General features: G+C 49.5%; 1 protein-coding gene across 3 annotated transcripts in view; it reads right to left on the reverse strand.

Annotated features, from left to right (window-relative positions):
- Nucleotides 1-10,513: 10,513 nt before the first annotated feature.
- Nucleotides 10,514-21,025, reverse strand: part of CATSPER3 (cation channel sperm associated 3) — a 33,093-nt gene continuing 22,581 nt past the window's right edge. For 2 of the 3 annotated variants that reach the window (XM_040240062.1, XM_040240064.1), the window contains exons 3-8: nt 15,946-16,185; nt 14,021-14,203; nt 13,160-13,300; nt 12,688-12,807; nt 11,525-11,682; nt 10,514-10,698 (exon numbers count right to left, since the gene is read on the reverse strand). In XM_040240062.1, the coding sequence (XP_040095996.1) occupies nt 10,593-10,698; nt 11,525-11,682; nt 12,688-12,807; nt 13,160-13,300; nt 14,021-14,203; nt 15,946-16,185 (948 nt within the window). In that variant the 3' untranslated portion in view covers nt 10,514-10,592. The remainder of the gene's footprint in view (nt 10,699-11,524; nt 11,683-12,687; nt 12,808-13,159; nt 13,301-14,020; nt 14,204-15,945; nt 16,186-21,025) is intronic. The other variant, XM_040240063.1, reaches the window with a different exon arrangement.

Below are 21,025 nucleotides of genomic sequence, written 5' to 3' on the forward strand. Positions count from 1 at the left end.
ACAGTAGTAGATGTAATGGTCATCTGAGTCAAATTCACCCATTCCAGTCCATTTTAGTTTGCTGATTCCTAGAATCTATGTTCACTCTTGCCATCTCCTGTTTGACCACTTCCAATTTGCCTTGATTCATGGACCTAACATTCCAGGTTCCTATGCAATATTGCTCTTTACAGCATCAGACCTTGCTTCTATCACCAGTCACATCCACAACTGGGTATTGTTTTTGCTTTGGCTCCATCCCTTCATTAGGGAGATATAAATCGAAACCACTAGGAGATACCACTAGGGTATTATGATGGCTCTTACCAAAAAAGCAGAAAATAACCAGTGTCAGTGAGGGTGTGGAAAAATTGAAACCTTTGTGCATTGCTGGTAGAAATGTAAAATGGTGCTGCTGTGGAAAACAGCACAACGATCTCTTAAAAAAACAACAACATAGAATTACTATATGACCCAGATATTTTTCTTCTGGGTATAAACCAAAGAGAAACAAAAGCGGGGACTCAAACAGATATTTATACACCCATGTTCATAGCATTATTAACAATAGCCTAAAAGTGGAGCAACCCACATCCATCAACAGATGAATAAACAAAATGTAGGATACTACTCCGCTTTGAAACAGCAGGAGACTCTGACAGACGCTACAACATGAAGGAACCTTGAAGACTCTGTGCTAAGCAACATAAGCCAATTGCAAAACAGCAGACGCTGTGCGATTCCAGCCACGAGGCACCTGGAGTAGGCACACTCATACAGACAGGCGGGAAGGGGGGGCGGGGGGGGCCCCGGGGGGGGGGGGGGGGGGGGGCGCAGGGGAGGGGAGCGGGAGCTCCTGTGTAATGCGCATAGCGCTTCACTTGGGGACGATGAAACATTCTGGAGATGATGGTGATGGTTACAGTAAGTACGATATGAATGTACTTAATGCCACTGAATTCTGTACTTTAAAAAAGGTTAAAATGGCAAATTTCATGCTATGTGCATTTTCAACTTTTAATTTTTTTAAGTGTATCTGTGTTTATGCCTCTGCCTACCCAGAGAGGCATTCAGAGGGTGGTAGCCAGGACTTCTGGAGGCTGAACCCACCACCAGAGCCAGTCTGCTGCTTGCTGGAAGGACTTTCCCTGCAGCCCTCTTCAGCGGGCACCCTTTGAGGCCCCAGTTACAGCTGAGCCCCATGTGGCCCCCACCCCATCCTCCATCCCTCTGTGCAGCAGAGCACTGGGACCTCATTAAAGTCCCTACTAAGTGTCTGCTATACGGCCAAGAGAAAGTAAGTGGGGCCAATGACTTTGCTATAAGTTTAGCATAAAATTAAATAATAGGTTTGCTACTGCCTTTTCTTTCTAAACTGAGCTTCTCTGCCAAAACACTAAACAAGACAATCGACAGAACATTACATATATACGGTACCATTTTTATTTTTATACACGCACAGAGAAATTTCTAGATGTGCACAGTGTTAACAGCAGCTCCCTCTGGGTGGTGGGAAACAGGATTATTTTTCTCATTTTCCCTTTCCAGGTTTTTTTTGCACTGAGCATGTTTACTACTTTAGTCATGACAGGATGAATCAAACATTATTTTTGAAATGCAAGAAACTGTGATCTGCAGGACAGCGAGTGGCCTTCTGCCTACAGGTCCCTGTCCTTACCCTAGAGGGGTCAGTCACCACCTCCCCCGGATGAAGTGTCAACGCCCAGGATTCGGTCTCACACATGGAGGGGGAACAGGCCAGTAATGACAGGTGGTGTCAAGTAAATCTTTACAGATTTTGACAGAAATGAAAATTTTTGTTTTCAAATACTTTCTTCTTTAAACAGATGTCAAATTAGTAGGTGCCAAGAGGAGTGTTCAGAGATTAGAATTTGTAATGAGCTTGTATTGCAAAGCAGAGAGAACTCAGTTTAAAAAGGCTCTCATAAGCGGGGCACCTACCCATGTTCCCTTTGTCCCCTCACCCTCTCAGTCCTCCAACTCAGCAGCCTATTTACACTTTCACCTTGCCTGCACACATACACGTGCACACACGCACACGCACACACACCGTGTGTGTCTGCCAGCCAGCGTGATCATGGAATCTTTATTAAAGAGGTCCAAATTACCAAGGTTTTACTGCACTACTAAAAATAGTCATGCTTACTTAGCCTGTTTAATAAGCACACCATTTCTAATTTTTCTGCCTGAGTAAACTGAAACATCATTCCAGAAATACATTTTTACTGAAACAAGAAGGCTTGTTTTTTCCTTCTTCGTTCATACCCTCTTCTCCCTCCTTCCCCTTCTGCCTCTTCTCTCCATCCCCTGTGTCCTCCGCAGCCCCCCACCCTTCTCTTTGTGAAATTTCAAAACACAAAGGGGAAAGGAACAGTAATTTGGACTTGGCTTTTACGCAAAATGGACCAATTTTTTTTAAGTGTTGGTAATTTGTCCCGAAAATGGATATAGGGAGTTGGGCTGGAAAGGCTTTGAAGAATGGGCTTTTATGAGTGGAAAATGAGGCCTGAGTGTGCGGGAATGTGAGCTCTGCCTCGCTGCGTGCCTGGGACGGTGCGGCATGTGTGATGACCGCGGCTGAGAGCGCCATCACCACCATTGTCACATTATATGACTGGCATTCAGCAGAGTCAGACAAAGCATATTAACCCATTTAATTGAACCAAGGGCTTAACGTCCCAGTGACTTCACGGAAAGTGCTTGGCAAACCCTCCAAGACATTGCAGCCACAAAGCAGCCGGACACTTTGCTGCTTGCCAGGCTGTGGCGGGGCCTGTGAGGGTTTCCCCAAACTGTTCCCTCCTGTGGCTTCTCTGGGAACTTTCCAGGACACACTGGGATGGATGCTGATCCCCACCCTTACTCTAGCCTTTTCACACACACACCTCTCTCTTCCTTTGGGCAAACCTGATCTAATAAAGGATATATTTAGACAAAACACACACACACAGAGGACAGTGTGGCAAAGGACCCCTCCTCCATCTCCCAAACTAGCACTCCTGTTGAGTCACAGAGGCTGGTCCCTGAGTACAGGCACACTGCTCATGGCTCCTCCTGAGCCTGGTGTCCACACCTCCAAAGCTGCTGCTTCTTCCCCCATCTCCTGCTGAGGCCACCCCAGGGAAGTCCCCTGGGGACGGCTCACGGAGACTGGCCCAATGCATCAAGGCGAAAATGCCCACTGAGCCCAAGGTTGGGAGAGGTGCCTGGGGGAGGCCGGGACCCTCTGGATTCTAGCCCCTGGCCTGGGCTCCTTGTCCCTTCCTGGAGCCCAGCTTTCCTCTTCTGTCAGTGGGCACTGGACCTGCCTGCCTGCTTCCTGGAGTCTGCTGGCAGGGTTTGAACGAACCATGGATGTGACCAGTATGTAAGGCTTTCGGTTGGGCTGTTGCTTAAATTGTCCTTTATCATTTCACCAACTTCCTACCACTGGAGAATCTCTGAGTGGGAAAGCTCTTTCTTGGTCAACACACCTAGCCTCCTCCCCATTAGATTCTTACTCAGTGCTCCTGCCAGCTGGCTGCACAGGGAAATATCTCACTCGATTTCACTGGGGACGATGGCCAGCAGGCCTCAGCAGGTATGCTGCACTGCCCCCACATCCTCCACCAGGACAGGAGCTACCACTTGAGTGAGACAGCATCACCTTCTCACCCTGAAGTCCATTTCCGTGGGGTCTGGGCAGCAAGGCACAGCGAGATCCCATCACAGGCCCAGCCCAGCCAACCTCCAGGGGTGAAAGCCAGAGACCAGCAGGGTAAGAGTGTGGACTTTGGAGTTAGACAGGACCTGGGTTTGTCTATCCCCAAGTGCAGCACTACCACTTACTGCCACATAACCTCTGTAAGCCTCAGTTTCCTCATCTGCTCAATGGGAATAAATGTGAAAAGCTATGTGTAGTGTTTGGCACTGTGCCTGTGACATGCCAGGCTCAAAACACCTCCTGGGTCTCTGCTGCCTGCTTTCTCCCTCCACACTGGGACTCTGAAGCTGACTGATATCAGCTGGTCTATCACTGGGATCTAGGTAACCTCCAGCATAACTTCTCAGTTCACAGCCCTCCTCACCTGGTCCTAGAGGAATTAAGGTCTGATTTAAGGACAGGTATGAAAGTTCAAGGGTGAGAGGATGAAAAAGGAGCTATCAAGGCTAACCAGAGCAATCTGGGAAGGCTTCCTCTTAAAGGGGACCCGATGCTGAGTCATGATGGACAAGGCGATGGAAATGGGTGTGCAGGAGTGAAGGTAGGCTGGGCAAAGGGGAGCCCTGGGAGATGTGGGGAGAGAAAGCAGAGACAGAATAGAGGAAATTTAAGTGCTTAGGTACAGGGCAGCAGGCTGTTCTCAGAGAGGAAGCAGGGATCAGAACAGGTCAGGTCACTGCCCTGCTTCCAGATTGCCAAGCCCAGGTCTTTAGGATCCTGCTTAGCATATGTCCCCAGTCTCCCCCTGCCCTTGCTTGCACTGCGGGCTGCAGCCACACCAGCTTCCTTCCTTTGTGTCTGCAGTTCTTTTGCCTGGAATGCCCTTCCATCTACCACAGGCATAGTTGTGCATGCACACACATGCACACTCACACACATGCACACTGTTTAACATTTTTTCCTTTTTTTTTTTTTTTTTGCTACACTATGCATCATATAGGATCTTAGTTCCCTGACCAGGGATTGAACCTGGGCCCTTGGCAGTGAGAGCATGGAACCCTAACTGCTGGACTACCAGGGAATTCCCAGAACTTTTTTCAAGATGAAAACTGTGTTGTTTTTTCTGATTACAAAGACATATTGATTCTTAAAATTCAAAAGGTTCAGAAAAGAGTGAGGACAAAGTCAAGACACCGTCCCAGCACTAATATGATTATCCGTCCGGACATCACTCAGCATACACACATGTGCGTGTACATATGTTACCCACTCTCACTCACTGTTATATAAAAGACATATCACGTGTAACTTTAGAAGCCACTTTTTCAATCATATAATATCAAGAACATCTATTCTTATCAACAAATCTCTGTATTAAGGGCCACATGTATGGACTCATACTAAGTCAACCAGTCTCCTCACCAGTGGGAGTTGATTTTTTTTGCTGTGTTTCCATCACATCTCGGTGCATTGTCATTTGGCTCTTCAGGATAATTTCATAAGCAGAACTGTTGGGCCATAGGAACACACGAGTAAAATCTCATGCACATTGCCTTCTGAGAAAGCCATCTCTTTGCACTGCCAAAAGTGGACAGGGTACCATCTCCATGCCCTGGCCAAGACTAGGTTTTGTCTATCATATTTGCCACTTGAAAGGAACTATCTCACTGCCAATGTGTGTGTGTGGTTTTATTTCTCCCTTTCCAGATGGTGCACGTATGGACAGTTCTGCACCTGGGTTTTTCCACCTGACACTTTTTTCACACCTTTTCCACTTGCTCATTTGTGAATCAGGTAAAAAGTCACTGACATAGGTCAAGAACCTCCCAAAGCAGCCCCCTGGATGCCCACAGCTTCTCCCCTTGCTGATGAGGTGTCAGAAGGCACAGGAGCAGGCAGAGGGCCAGAAAGGACTGACCACAGCATCACCACCTAGGAGGCAGCCTCCTGGGCCCGGGGCCGCTCTGCACAGCCCTGCCTGACAAGGCCGGCTCATCCTGCCTGCTGAGCTCATGCCTGCTCGAAGCGTCCCGTCAGCCCAGCCAAGCCTCCCTGGGCCTGCTTGACTGGAACCCAGGGAAGGGTGATTTCTAAGCCAAACCCCTCTTCTGCCCAGGCTATAATTTCCTGATTAGGCACCACCGTCACCACCCATCTGCACACACTGATTGCTTCCTGCCACCCTTTCCATCCCTGGAGCTCCCAGGGCTGCTAAGTCAGGACCCACTGGGCCAGCAGACTTCAGAGCCTCCATGAGGCAACAAGAAGGGGCCAGGAAACTGGCTAAATGAGGCTGGTCTGAGGGACCACCCCTCCTCCTCCCAGAGGCAGGCCCTGCTCAGGAGGGAATCATGGTTTGATTTTTAGAGTTCAACAAATCACTTTGATAAGAAAGAACAAGGCTGCTGTGAGACTGCAGAGGGGGCCATGTATGGTCTGCGTTCAGATACTGACTCTGCCCCCCAGTGATGATCTCACCAAGTAAGTCTTTCTGAGTGTTGTCTGCCCACTTATAAGATGAGGATAACATTTCCCTAGAGGATTGTTGCACAGTATCATAGCAGAGTGGTTAGAGCCAGAAATGCTTGGTTCTTCCCTCTTAGTTATACAGCCTTGGGTACATTGCCTCTGTGAACCTCAGTTTTGCCACCTGTTTAATGGGAATAATGAAAGTGCCTAAGCGTTGTTATGAGAGTCAAATCATGTATGTCAAAGCATTTGAAACAGAACTACTGATAAAAACAGAAGGTGGTGTTTTCCACAGTCAACAGAGAGAATAGGCCACACCTCTGGAGCCTCGGCTGGACCTCTGCTTGGACTCTTCCTTCACTGGTCCAGCAGCATGTTTTGAAGAGTCTTTTCAGCTCACACCCCAATCCTAGACATCGAGGCCCCAGTGGGGAAGGAGGAAGTCAAGGGGCAGCGTGCTCTCAGGATCCTGAACTGGGGCAGTGGGCGGCCTCTGCTGTGAGAGGTCATTGTCCCCTTACCAGATTACAAAAGTTGGGGGTCAACCTAAGAATTTTACAGCAGACTTTTCACCCCCCGTTGGCCTCTTCATGCCTCCTTTTGAGACCTCAGTTTCACTTTGCAGAAAGCCAGTCACACTTAGTGCCATTACCCTCAGGAGTACTTCATCTAGAGGCCTCAAATCACAGCTGGGGGCTCAGTGGTGGTTTTTAAAGCCCTCTCAACATATCCCAATTTTAGCCTAGGAGGTCCCTATGACAAATGGTCTTCTTATAACGTAGATCCCACATAGTCAGATTTCTTCATGGGGCTCCATTTTCAAAAGACAAGGTTCAGCAACCAGAAATCATTCCTCAATAATTCCCATCATTAATGGGCTCTCTCCAGGAGTGTCAGTGGGGATCCAGTTCTCACCCAACAAGGATGCCTGCTGTCCCCACCTGGCCCCTTTCCATTCTCGCCCTCCAGCTGGGTCAGTCTCGGTTCAGAGCCTCTGACTCGTGGCCTCAGCTTTTACTTCCTTCTTCCTCCCTGTCCCAGCTCCTATCCTGTAGGTCTAGTGAGCCTCTCCCATTACCCTGCTTCTCCGCCATGGAGGAGAAGCCAAGAGCCGACCAAGAAAGCACCAACGCTCCCCTTTCCTTCTGGCTCTCCAGCCCTGCCTCTCCCATATCCCCAGGGCTCCAGTGCACCAAACCTCAGGTGAAATCAGAGCAAGAACTCGGGGAGGTGCAGCACATGGCTGACCACGCACAGAGGACATTCTTGGTGCAGAGTGTAGGGCAGAGTGAGGTGAGCGCATGTTGGTAAATCTTACCCCGTTACACTAAGTGCCTTTCTCATTTCCCAACCCCTGTAACTAGAATCAACAATGATTACCTCTCCTTCCCGAATAGCCTAGTTAGGAATTCAGAGCCATCTTCTCCTGACCTGGTGAAGGGCAGTTTGTTTCAGGTGTCCAGTCTCACCCGCCATTTGGGGAAAATTTCAAGGTGTGCAGTTTCCAGCATCTCAGTATTGAGTTTTTAGGGACTGTTGGAATAAAGAGGAGCACTTATAGTCTCAGTCACTGCCTGGATTTCCATATTACAGAGACTGCTTCCTGTTGGTGGAATCAACAAGCAGTTAAAAAAAAAAAAAAAAAAAAAACAAGCCGGCCACCTTCCAAACACCTCTAGCCTTGGATTCCATATTCCTTCCTACAAGAGCTGGGGGAGGGCCTGGGAGTGACCAGAAGACTTGAGCCCAGGTCCTGGGTATCCCACTGCAGCCCCAAACTACCCAGCTGGCAGGATGGAGATAGGCAAGCCATCTGGGGACAGCTCTGCCGGATCCCCGGGTAGGGGGGCGGTGGGTAGGAGGAGGGTCCTGCTTTCCACCACCAGGCCCAGGCAAGCAGAGCCACTTGTGCCTGAAGCAAATCAACTGAAAGCCTTGGCCAAGCCTGTTTGAGTTGGTGAGAGCCCAAGTGGGAATTCCAATCTGCCAGTGTTTGCTCTGCAGGCAAATAGAGCCAAACAGAAATGCTGCTTAGGGACTTTACGCCAAATATCCACTGGCTTGTGCTGCCAGCAGTGCTGAGCCAGCCCTCTGCACATCACCCTCTCCCAGTTCCTGCTCTGTGAAAGCCTTCTGCTGGTGCCCTGCCAGGCAGAGTGCCCTTCTACACCGCAGCCCTTCAGCCCATGCCTGGGCTTCCCTCCTGGGCCCCAGGCCCTGAAGGTCCAATGGGCCATCTGGCCACCCTGCACCAGCTCCACCTGGATGCCCATTCTCCCTGACTCCCAGGTTCCTGACCTCAGCTTCCTGCTCTCAGCTCCATACTTTCAACCCCTGGTACTGTGTCACTGGCCCTGTCCCTCTCAGCCCCTGGCCAGGCCAGCCCACTGCAGCTGGCCACATAGCAGAGGTAGAGCTGACAACCAGGAAGCACGGACCGTAGTTGATAGTGTCTTTTTATTTTATTTTTTTTAACACTCTCAGGTGCATTTTATTTGATCCTTATAGCGAGACGTGAGTTCAGTCCCTGGGTCAGGAAGATCCCCTGGAGGATGAAATTGCTATCCATTACTGTATTCTTGCCCAGAAAACCCCATGGACAGAGGAGCCTTGTGGGCTACAGTCCGTGGGGTCACGAAGAGTCAGACATGACTGAGCAACGAACACTATAGCTGAAGAGTTTTATCAGCCCATTTCTCAGACGAAATAGCTAAGGTTTCAAAAGACCAGACAGCTTGCCCAAGGCCACCTGATTAAGGAACCCATGCCTCCTGACTCTGAAACCGTGGTACCCACAAACCTGCCTCCCTGAGGAATTTTTGAAGCCTTTTGTTCACCCACAGAGGCCTAGGGCAGTTCCTGCGTGTTTCCTTGTGAAAGCAGCGGAGGTGTTTTCACATTCCCCCAAGCAACACTGGCACATCCAGAGTGGAGAGCTGGCAACATCTGCCTCGTCTCAGCCCTAAATCAGAGCCACTGCCTGAGGCCGGCACGCTGGGCTGTCTGGGCTGTACCCACTAGAGGGCCCCTAGAAGCCCCCAACCTGGAGTCACCCCCTTCACTACTAGGCACTGGAGGCATCCCTTGCTTACTTCAGGGCCCCCTCCAGGGCACAGAGCTCTCTCCAGTCCGGGAAGGGGCACGGCCACGCTTCCTGCCCTCGGAGGGCTCCCCTACGGCATGGCGATGGGCCTCATGCTCTAGAGCAATCCTTCTCGGCAGTTTCACACGATACAATGCTCAGTTTGGTCCTGAGTGTGAACATCTGCAGATGGAAACGATTTGAGTATCTCAGAGGACACGTGCTCTCCACAGTCAAGCAATTACTGTCACTTCCTCAGGGACATTTCTTCTCAGCCATTCTAGGCAACCATAGGAGCCAAGAGGGCCAGGAGGAGACTGTGGCTTTCTCATCACGGAACCCCCAGCACAACTCAGGAAACAGCAGTAAAGGCTTCCGCAGGCCCTTGTCTTCCGCTGGCTTCAGGGGTGCCATCATCCAGGCCTGGAGCTCACGGACCTGCCATGGGACTTTGTCCAGCCATTCTAAATTCTATGTGTTTTTCTACTTATCAGCTTCCCCAGGGTGGGCCTGGGCCTTTCTGTACCCAGCAATAGAAGCTGGTCTCCCACCCTAGCCCAACCCAGAACTCACCACCTGTCCAAGAAGAGGGCCCTGCCAAGGTGACAGGCCTCAAGAACACTCCCCAGAAACAAGAGCAGAGCAGGCACTGATGGGCCTCTGGTCTGGCCAGATGGGAGCAAGGGGTGCCAGCCACCACCCCCCCCCACCACCTGGGCCTTCAGATGGCTCCAACACTGGTGGGCCAGGGCCTTGCCGACTGCAGGACTCATCTGGCCAGGGATGACATGGAAAAGGCTGCCTTTTGAGTAAAGGGTTCTAACTAAGGGAAGGGAGCAGCCCAAATGCCTGATGCTGCCACTCCTCTGGGGCACCACTGTCACTGTGAGCCTCAGGAAAAGCAGCGTAGAATTCAAGAGAGAGACCTCCACGGCACTGAGTGCACAGAGAGAGCTGTAACCCTGCCAGCATGGGGGTGCCCACACAGGCGAGCCAGCAGAGCTTCCTTGGCCAGTGGGGCCACACCAGATCACAGGAGCTGTGGGAGGCCCTTCTCGGTCCAGGGTCCAGGTGGCTTTCCCAGGAGCCCAGTGGGATCTGGCTGCGGGGGTCAAGGGAAGGGAGAGCCAGCATGGCCCCCAGGTGTGGCCTCTGGCCAGGGTGAGCCTTGAGCTCCTCTCTCCCCACTCCTCATTCCCAAGGCCTCGCTGTGCCATGTGAGGAGGAATCAGACTTCATGGGCACCGACTTGGGTCAGCTCCCAAAGGTGGACAGATGTCACGATCACAGCAGCAGCCACACAGAGGTCAACTCAGAAAACATGTGTATAATGGGGGGCAGTGGGGGGAGGCGGGTCACAGCCCGCGAGGCCCACGGTGGCTTGGTGCCCACATCCAGCTACTTCTCATCGACCTTCTCCGAGGACTGGGACTGCTTCTTCTGGGGCAAGTCTTCAAGCATGAGGCTCAGCACGTGCACGATCTCATAGTACAGCTCCTGAAGCCTGGGAATCGAGGAGGAGGGCCTTAGCTCACAGTGGGCTCCACTCCACCTGGCCCTGCCCACTGCACACTCGCACCTGCATGTCCACCATACCTGGCAGGTGTGGGTCAGGAAAGAGCAGGGACCTGAGAACCAGACTGGGCTGGGTGGGAAGGCCAGGTCGGCCAGGGTCCCTAGGCTTCGGGAGGAAGTTATCTCACTGCCCATGTTAGGTTGGAGACAGCAGACTCCTGGGCTCTGAGTGAAGTGACTGCCTGAGGGCTGCCTGGACACTGCCAGATCTACTCTTGGGCCAACACCAGGCATTCCTAGACACCCTCCAGTCTACAAAGCCCTCCGGGGGCTTTTGCTGAGACATCAGGCTAACTGTGCGCCTCTTCTTCCTGCAGTAATGGCCAGTGTGTCCCCAGCTAACTCACACTGAGCACAGCCCCGGGCTTCACACACACTGCTTTCCTAGTGTCAGTCCCTCCGAAGACAGGTGGAAAAGGGACAAAGGCTTGGCCAGAGTCACACAGGAAGCAGTAACAGAACCAAGTGAGGAGCTTCAGCTTCTGACTTGCAGCCAGAGGTCTTTCCTCTGCCCCACTGAAAAGGGCTTGGTGAGGTGCTCTTGGAGAATCAAAGGAAGCAATGTTTCAAAACAGGTCAGTTTTTTAAACTGAGGAGGACCAATGGGCCGTGCTCCCCCCACCAGCAACAGGCCTGCCCATACAGCAGCCCAGCCTCTGCACACCCCCCAAGAAGGACCTGGCTCTGCCTTCCCTGCACATCAGCCAGCACCCCACCAGGGCCCGTGGGCCAGTGTCAGCGGGGCTGGGACTAACTTGTAGATGGTAGCATCCTGGTTGTCCAGGGTAGACAAGTAGATGTCAATGAAGGGCAGGCTAGTGCCAAAATCATCCAAGACCATGGGGTCAGTATGCCGTAAAGTCTTCTTAAACTTCTCCACCAGTTCAGTGAAACTCTTGTGGTCAAGATCTTTCTAGAGAGAGGAGCGTAAACAGAGCAAGACGACGAGAGTCTTACTACACGAAGACCCAGGGACCCTCCACAAGGAGCGCAGGCAGAGGCCTGACCCTGGCCCCAAGATGAGTCCTGAGTACAAGCACAGGTCGCCCCTACCCCTTCTGGGCCTGGACCCCCTTCCTGGGGTCACCTGGTGAGCCACTACGAGGACAGGTGACATGGAAGGAACTGGGATAGCCTGAGCACGGCTCAGCATTTCACCCTGTTGTGGACAAGTCTCAGGCACACAAACCAGGGGGACGTCTCCACCTCGGAGAGGAAGCTAAGGAGAGAGGCACTGGCCTCGTGGGGAGAAAGGGGTAGTGGTTCAGGACCTGGCTGGGCACTCCAGGCAGCTCAGAGGACTTCAGCCCTCACAGTTGTATCATGCTTGACAGAAAATCTCCAGCCCATTGAGCTCATTCTTGTTCCAGTTTAGAAAAACTGAGGTTAGTAACACCTGCCAGGGCCTCTGTGACCTCCCCCGCTCAGCGAATGGGAATGGAGCCTGCCTGGCACCCAGTGAATCCTTGGGAACAGCAATGGAGTGTTGTCCATGAAGGAGGGAAATGTTAGCGCTTCCCTTGTGGCTCAGATGGTAAAGAATCTGCCTGCAATGCAGGAGACCTGGGTTCAATCCCTGGGTCAGAAGATTCCCTGGAGAAGGAAATGACAACCCACTCCAGTTTGCTTGCCTGGGAAATCGCATGGACAGAGGAGCCTGGTGGGCTATAGTCAATGGCCCAGCAATGGAGTGTTGCCCATGAAGGAGGGACACTTGAAGAGGTCCAGAGAAAACACAAAAAGGTAGAGAACACAGTCTGACTCTGAAAACTAGAGCGGGGTGGGCAGCCGACTCTCCAGATGCACAGATGCCTGAGGCCAGCCGCCTTCCACCCCAGCCCCCAGGCCCGTCTTCCTGACCATCCCTTCAGCCCTGACTGTCCCTCTGCTTGTCTGCCTGCCCACGGAGACAGCCTACCTGGGTCTGCATCAGCTTGCCGACCTCCTCCTGCTGCCGCTTCAAAATCACCTGCTTCTCTTCCATGAGGTTCATGCGTCTCTCCAGCATCAGCTCCTGCTCAAACTTTTTGATGGAGTCCTAGAGGCAGGAGGATGGAGGTGAGATTCAGGGCTCTCCCTGTGCACTATCCCCACCTTCCTCTTCCCCAGTCTCCCACTGCCACTCAGGCCCCTCGGCAGGAGGACCCCTCACAGGGCCAGCCCCCAACTCAAGCTGCCCGCTGCAGCTGCAATGACCTCCCAAGTAGCTGTCCTGCTGGCCACCATCATGAGGGAGGGCTCAGGGAGAAGGGTTGCGCCGGCACAGAGATGGGCCCACCTGGCCCCCTCCCTTCCACTTCCGGAGAGAGACGGCTCAGAGATGAGCCACCTGCCACACTTAACCAACACCCAGCCCGCCACCCCGCCAGTCCTTACAAGCGCCACCTCACCTCCGTGTGGATGATCATTACACCCACAAACATGCTGAGGAAGACAAAGGAGGCAAGCAAGATGAAGATGATGGTGAACGAACGGCTCAGAATCAAGTTCCGGGCATCCAGCTGCTCCTGCAGGTCTGTCCAGCCATCGACCTGCGCATGCAGGGCAAGTGCCAAGGCTCAGGGGGGCAGGGCTCCTGCTCACCTGCCCTAGGGGAGCCCTGGCCCTACCGAGGAGCCGGCTGGCTCTTCTTCCACATCAGCCCCTCCACATCACACCTCCTAATCCACCGACTCCAGTGCATACAGGCTGGCCTGGAGATGCAGGGCACCACTGGGTGTGGGTACTTCTGGCCAATGTGCCCAAGGGCTCTTCTCCAAAAGGCCTTCCAGCCTTCCCCAAGAGACACTGCCCCTCTGCCAGGCCCTCCTTTGGAAAAGACCTCAATCTTCCCAGAACCCAATAGAATCTAGACTTTGAGACTCAGGTTTTGCAGACTTATTCTGCATGGATTTGTGACAGCCTGTTCCCTAAAAGGCTTCATGATGTGGGTTTTCCTTCTAAATTACACTTCAATTAGGATGAATTATCTTTTGAGAACTTTTTAAAAGTTTTACCACCCCGTGGGGCAAATAAGAATGCTGTAGGGAGTCACAAGATTAGAGTCAGTGATGGACTCTTGGCCAGGGTGCTGGCCTGTGCCTAGTCCTGGGAGGCCATTCCTCAGCTTCCCCCCAACCCCAGCTAGGTGTCTGAGTGTGGGAAAGACCCCAAGTGAGGCCCAGCATGTCCACACACTCGCACCAGCTGCCAGTCCCCTTTCAAGGCCCCTGCCTGCCCCCGCCCCCCGCCACTATTCCCAAACATGGTACCGTGGCCAAGCTGAAGAGGGTGAAGAAGGCCAAAGCCAGGTTCCCCCAGTTATTCATGTCACCCCCCTCTGGAAGTCCAAACAGGCAGAAGCCCAGGATGGCGAAGATGTACATCAGGATGAAGAACAGGATGAGCACGGAGGCCACGGTGTAGGCTGTCTGCCCCATGGCAGTGATGAGCGTCTACAAGGCAGAGACACAAGGGCTAGGTCAGGCTGCCGGCTGGGCTGGGCTCAGAGGACGGTGGTTCAGCCTGTCCCAACCATAGCTGCCCCAGTGCCTGATGCCTTGCCTGGCACATGGTAGATGCTCCATAGATGGTTGAATGCCGAGTGGGGACTGTGTCCGGATTGAGGGCGGGAGCGATCTAACAGTGGCTCACCAGGGCACGGCCTCCACGCTCAGCCACCCTTGGGGGGTCGCCCGTGCTGCCCCATCAGCACCCCTGAGCACTCTACTTGAACCCAGCCTGCCTCTGTTCATCCCAGTGTGTCCTGCTCCTGCTCCTCAGCTGAGGGCCAGCCCTGAATGCTCTTCCAGGTCCAGAAGGAGCAGGGGAGCCACCTTGGAAACAGGCATGAAGAGGGCTCAGAACAGTGGGGCTTCCCAGGTTTTCTGGGCCCCATCTCACAGGCAGCTCTTCATCTTGTGATCTCAGTCTTCGTCCATGACATGGGTGTTGGTCTTATCTCCCACGCCTCATCGTTCATTCTTCCTGCCCTGGAGTCTTGCATATACATGTTCAGCTACCTAGATCTGTCCCTGATACCTTGTCAAGGTAGGGAGATGTTCCTATTTCAAGATGCAGGATCAGAAGCTCAGAGAAACGAAACGCCTCATCCACAGTCACGCTGTGATAGACCGGCAGGGCTGGAACCTACTCTCCAGCCCCTTGTGTTGTGCCACCATTGTCAACTGCAAAAATTCTTTTTTCTAAGCCAAGAAACTATTCACATAGAAAAGGAGGTACTGGTAGAGCTGGGACCCAATACAGTGAAGTTCTGACAGTTCGAGGTGAAGTGTGAAGAGACAGCCAAGGAGCACCAGGGCTGCCCTGCACGCAGACCAGTCTGGCAGCTGCCTGCAGGAATAAATGCCCACCCCACACCTCCCTCCTCTCCTTGGAGAAAGAAAACCAGTGTTTGGGGATTCATTCCAAAAGAACTGAGATGTTTAGAAAAAAGCTGCCTCCACTCCTGTAAGAGAAACAGAAGTTCTTTCCCAAGATTGCCAAGACTAAAGAGGTAAGAAGTCACAAAGAATGTGGCAGTGGGACGCAGCGTGCAGGTGAGGTCTGCATGGTCAATAGGCCCAAACAAGCCCCTTCCCAGAGAAGCGTGGGCCTGAGCAGAGCCCGGGCAAACACACTGGGCCCAAGACGAGCGCCTGAGGGCGTGCTTGGGCCACCTCTGAAGTGCGCTCTGACACCACTGAGCCAAGTAAAGACTGGCCACCACGTGCCCCCCAGCAGGAGCAGGACTTCCAGAGCTTCCTGAACAAGTCATGAGACCCTCCCCTCAAGAGAAGCTGCAGACTTTTAGTTTTCTGGGGGAAGACGTGAGTGGCCAGAGACATCAAAGAGCTGGAGGCTCACGGGCAAGTACTCCAAAGGGTCTGGACCATAAGAAAATCAGTCACTCTGCAGCACGGGACAGAGGGAAAGGAGATGGGCTCGAGTCAGAACAGCTTTCAGAGCTTGGCTCCAGTGACTAACTGCGGAGTGACTGTGGGTCTCAGTTTCTTCATCTGTAAAACACGGCTAACACCTTTCCTAGAATTGTCTGAGGGGGAAATGAGATAAAACAGGTAAAGATCAACCTCCCACACAAGAGGACTCAACCACCGCAGGAGAGAAACAGAAGTACCATTCCATCAGGGGCCCTCTCGCCCGCACTCGCAGAGCTATGCGCGCTCCAGGCACTCACCCGGATGCCGCGGCTGTAGGTGATAAGCTTGAGGATGCGCAGCGACTGCACACCGTCGGCGATGTTGAGGTAGGGGTAGTGCTTGCCCTTAACCTTGCGGAGACTGTAGGGGATGAAGATGATGATGAGAATGACCACATCGAGCAGGTTGTAGCCATCCTTCCAGTAGTTGATGGGGTCCACGTAGAGTTTCATGCAGAACTCAGAGCTATAGATGGACACAAAGATGAGCTCTGAGACCTGCAGGGGTGGCAAGGGTGGCAGGGTCAGACCAAGCTGCACACCTTCCCCTGCCTGGGCCACCCGATGAGGGCCATGTGTTGGCAGGGGGAGGATGCTCCTAAGTCAGCCACAGGACAGAGAAACCCAGGCAGAGTCCCGGGCACACAGTGGACACAGCGTGCCTGTTTCCCTTCTCCTCCTGAGTCTTCCCTACCCTGTGGCCCCAACCCAGAGAGCTTGGGAATGACTGACTGTCAGAATGACTACCGAGGCCCAGTGGGAAGTATATATCAGGCAACACAGAAGGAAGGTTCCCAAAGAGAAGATTCCAAGAGCCTTCTGGCCAACTTTATTACCCAGATGAACAGAGATGAGCTACTCACACATCTACTTATATTTACTCTATTATCACACCTACTTAAAATCAGTTAACTAATCTGCTTCTGAAGAATATTTGCTTATTTTCAACTGTTACACCTTATGAAACAAACTTATTCAAATTCTTCTTATGTATGAACAATTCCAGGGGATTTTATTTTACCAAAACGCACTTTTTGAGGCATCTAAGTTTTTTCTTATCATAAAGAAACACAACAATGAATGAGACAGAAAATGTCCAGCCCCTATGAAACTGACAGTCTAGTAGGAGAGATAGAAATGAAGGTTTAGACAAATACATACGTACCATCACACAGGAAGGAAAGTGAATTGGCCACAAGAGAGAAAGGGACTGGTCAGGTGGGGAGGGGTGGTCATGACAGCTACTTAGAAAAGGTGCAGAGCGGAGGCCTTGCTAAAGCCAGGAATGCAGCCATAACGAAATCTAGGAGAATACTTCCCAGGGGTGTGCACAAGCGTCCCAAAGTGAGAAAGGAACAGCAGAGCCAGAGCAGCTAGAACAGAAAAGGGCGAGCAGAGCAGGAGATGAAGGTGGAGAGGCCAGCTGTGTAGGGAGGGCCTGGTAGGCCTGGGGAAGGCCGTGAACTTCAACCTCAGCCTTGGAGCTCGAGCAAGGAAGCCATGTGAACCGATTCACATTTTTAAGAGATCTCCATGGAAATGACAGTGTGGGGAAACTGGCGGGAATAGCGACTGGGAGGCAAGTTAGGATGGAAGTGATAGACAGGAGAAGAATTAATTCTAGCATCACTCAGGCAAGAGACTGGGTTCGATTGCATTGGACTGGGGGATAGTGTGGGGCTGAAGAGAAGAGGACAGATTCCAGATGTATTCTGTAAGCAGTGATGACAGGACTTTCTGATGGACTCAGGGATGTACAGAAGGCAAGGAAGATTCCTCACACAGAGCAACTGGGTAAATGCTGATGCCTTTAACTGAGATGAGTTTGGGGTGGGTAGAAGGGGGGGCTAGAGTTTCTAGAGGGAAATAGAAAAGGTTTTGAGATACACCACCTTTTAAATATGTCAGATGCTATCACTGGAAATTATAGCTCAAGCCACAACTATCCATTTGGATTACATTAGGGCCTCTGGTGGTGTTATTTGTCCTGTACACTTATATTTGTGGTCTCCACATGGCAACCATTTACATACACTTTTATGTTTGTTAACTACAGTGAAACATTTAGATACACAAAAAGATGTAAAAGAATAATATAATGAACAACCACATACTACCATTTAGCTTAAGAAATAAAATATTACCATTACAGGCAGAACATTGATCAAATCCCCTTCCCTTTCCACAAAAGCAAGCCTATTTCAAATCTGGAGTATGCCTTGCTCATATATTTTATCCTTTTACCACATATGTATCCCTAAAAGTGTATGGTATGGTTCTGCATCTTTCATATGCTACATAAATTGCATATATACTAAAGTATCCTTTGGGAAATTTTTTTATTTAAAATTGTAAGATTCATCCATGTTGACATATGTAAACCTAGTTTAGAGTCTACCCACTATTTAGTAATTCCACTTATGAAAATATTATAATTTTTTAAATCTAGTTACCCATTGGGTGATATTCAGCTTCTTTGTAATTTTTTACCTATAAAAGCACAAAAAGTTCGAGCAAAAATACAGGGCCACTTAAAAAGCAGACTTGAGGTCCTATGCCCCTGGGCCCTCCTCTCAGCCAGTGCATAGGCAAGATGGTTGGGAGTACAGCGTCCTTGAACCTATGAATAGATCCTCCGTGTCCCTAGGGACTCCTGCCCACACCATACCAGTTCTGAGCACCCCTTGGGCTCCCAGCTGCTGGAGCACCCAAAAGGGAATTCTCCTGTTTGCTGAGACTCTACTGTGCCTGGTGATTCTGATCTGCCTCAGTCAGTGATCAAATGATATTTACTACTATCTTATTTATCATCTATGTGTATTACCTGTACATCGAGATATAGATCACCAACTGGCTTTGGAGTGATTTCTTCCAGACCCTCATAGTAGTTACCCTCTGCCTGATCACCCGTCATCTTGTCCTTGTTGAGAGAGGAAATCACTCCAAAATCATCACGGGGTAACTGGGTCTAATCGTGAGTGACTATGTGGCTATAACGCCCATGTGACCTTCCCTTTGTGACAGCAAAGACACAGCAGCCCCACTAACCCTGTAGAATGCCGGGTGTAGGTGAATTTATTTCATTTATCTCTGAAACCTGCAAATAACACCTCCATCAAAATAACTGCCTGCCCCTCAACACCCCCAGCCAACTCGCAGCCCCATGTTTTATTGTATGCACATTTTCCTCTATTACAACCTAGGAGTAGAATTACCTGACTGTAAAATATGAGCATCTTCAGCTTCACTGCATATTGACAAATTGTATTCTGAAGCGGTTGTACCAACTTACTTTAATATCAACAATGGTTCTTTTTTTTACATCCTCACCAACACTTCCTACTGGTGGACGTCTTAATTTTTGTTAATCTGATGAAGTGATATCTTATTTTTCATTTTGTCATTCCTCTAATTATTCATAAAATTGGGCATCTTTTTATGTGTTTACTGAACTGCCTGTTCCTAATTTGTCCCCAAATTTTTTGCTGGACCTGCTACATGTGTTTCAAATAGCTTCTCCTACACTGACTTATCTTTTCACCTCTTTAATGATCTTTTGATGAACACAAGTTTAAAGTTTTAATGGAATCAAATTAACCAAACTTTTTCTTCATTGCTTATATATTTCATACCTTAAAATTCCTTTCCCTCCTGAGATCATATAAATCTTCTATATTTTCTTCTAAACATTTTGAAGTTTCACTTTTCAAGTTAGGTCTTTAGCTATGTATGCTGGAAGGTAGAGATTCAACTGGAGTGTTTTCCTCCATAGGTACTGGTTAATGAAGAAGCTGTCTTCCACCACTCATTTGCAGGGCCATCTGTCAGGGGCAAGGTTTTCATCCAAGCCAGGTCTGATTCTGAGTATTCTGTCCTGTTCCACTGGTCTATTTGTCTATCTGTGTTGTCTATTCACGCACTGTCATCCTGCTTAGTTACTAACAGGCCTTACAGAAAGACTTATAGAAAGCCTTATAGAAAGACTTCTCCCCTTTTCACTTTAAAAACCATCTTGGTTTTCCTTTCTTTCATTCTTTCATCTCAATTTTAGCATTGGCTTTTGGCAACCCATAAAAAATCCTGCCAGATTTCTTATTGGAATTGCACTGATATTATATAGTTTAACCGGGGGAGACTGCATCTTGAAGAAACTGAGTCTTTCTATGCATGATCTAATACATCCTTCCACTTCTCTATACCTTCTTTAATAACCTTTATATATTTCCTTCTCTTTAAAAACCTCACAATACTTTTATTAGATGTGCCTCTAACACTTTCTGTATCTTATAAGAAGTGCTGTGTCTTTTGTTGCTGATATATTCTGTGTCTTTTGTTACTGGTATATTAAATATATTTTATTTCTTAATCATATATCTACCAAATTTTCTGGGCTTTATTTTTTATTAACTTATTAATTGTATTAACTTTATATTTATTCCAGATTCTTTGGGGATTTCTATGCGGAAATCATAACACCTGTGAATAATTACAATCTTTTAAAACTTTCTAATTCTTAATTTTTTTTTATTCCTTTTCCTTGTGTTATACATTGGCTAAGACACTGATACAAATCTTGTCAAGAATAACTGGACTACAGCTTTTAAAAAAATAGTTATAATTTCACCATTGAGTGTGAACTTTGATATAGGTTTTTCATAGGTACTCTTAATTACTTTAAAACAAATCCTTTCTATCCCTAGTTTGATAAATTTTTATCATGAAAGATACACAAGATAAACTGTTCTATGCATCTCTTAAAGTTATTTTATTGGACTTTTTTCTCCTTTAGTATTTTAAGCTAGTTAATAAAATACCTAGATTTTTCTAATACTTGCATTCCTGGAAAAGCCCAACTTGGCAATGTTATATATTACCTTCTTCATGTATTTTTAAAACTTCAGTTTCCTAATATTCTGTTTGGGATTATAATGTCCACATTCATGATATTGGGCATAATTTTCTTTTTTCATTTTGTCATTGTGTAGTTTTGGCATGAAGGTTATACTAAGTCGTCCCTTAGTATTCCCAGGGGACTGGTTCCAGGACTATCCCACAGATAACAAAATCCAAGGACGCTCAAGTCCTTATAAAATATGGCATGGTATCTGCACATAAGCTACACACATTCTCCCCACATACTTTAAAACATTTTTAGATTACTTACATTGTTGTTCAGTCACTAAGTTGTGTCTGACTCTGCTACCCTATGGACTGCAGCACTCCAGGCTTCCCTGTCCTTCACTTTTCGGAGTCTGCTCAAACTCATGTCCATTGAGTCAGTGATCCTATCCAACCATCTCATCCTCTGTTGCCCCTTCTCCTTTTGCCTGCAATATTT

The sequence above is a fragment of the Oryx dammah genome, unplaced genomic scaffold (genome assembly GCF_014754425.2).
Source record: "Oryx dammah isolate SB20612 unplaced genomic scaffold, SCBI_Odam_1.1 HiC_scaffold_5, whole genome shotgun sequence".
Classification (NCBI taxonomy): Eukaryota; Metazoa; Chordata; class Mammalia; order Artiodactyla; family Bovidae; genus Oryx; species Oryx dammah.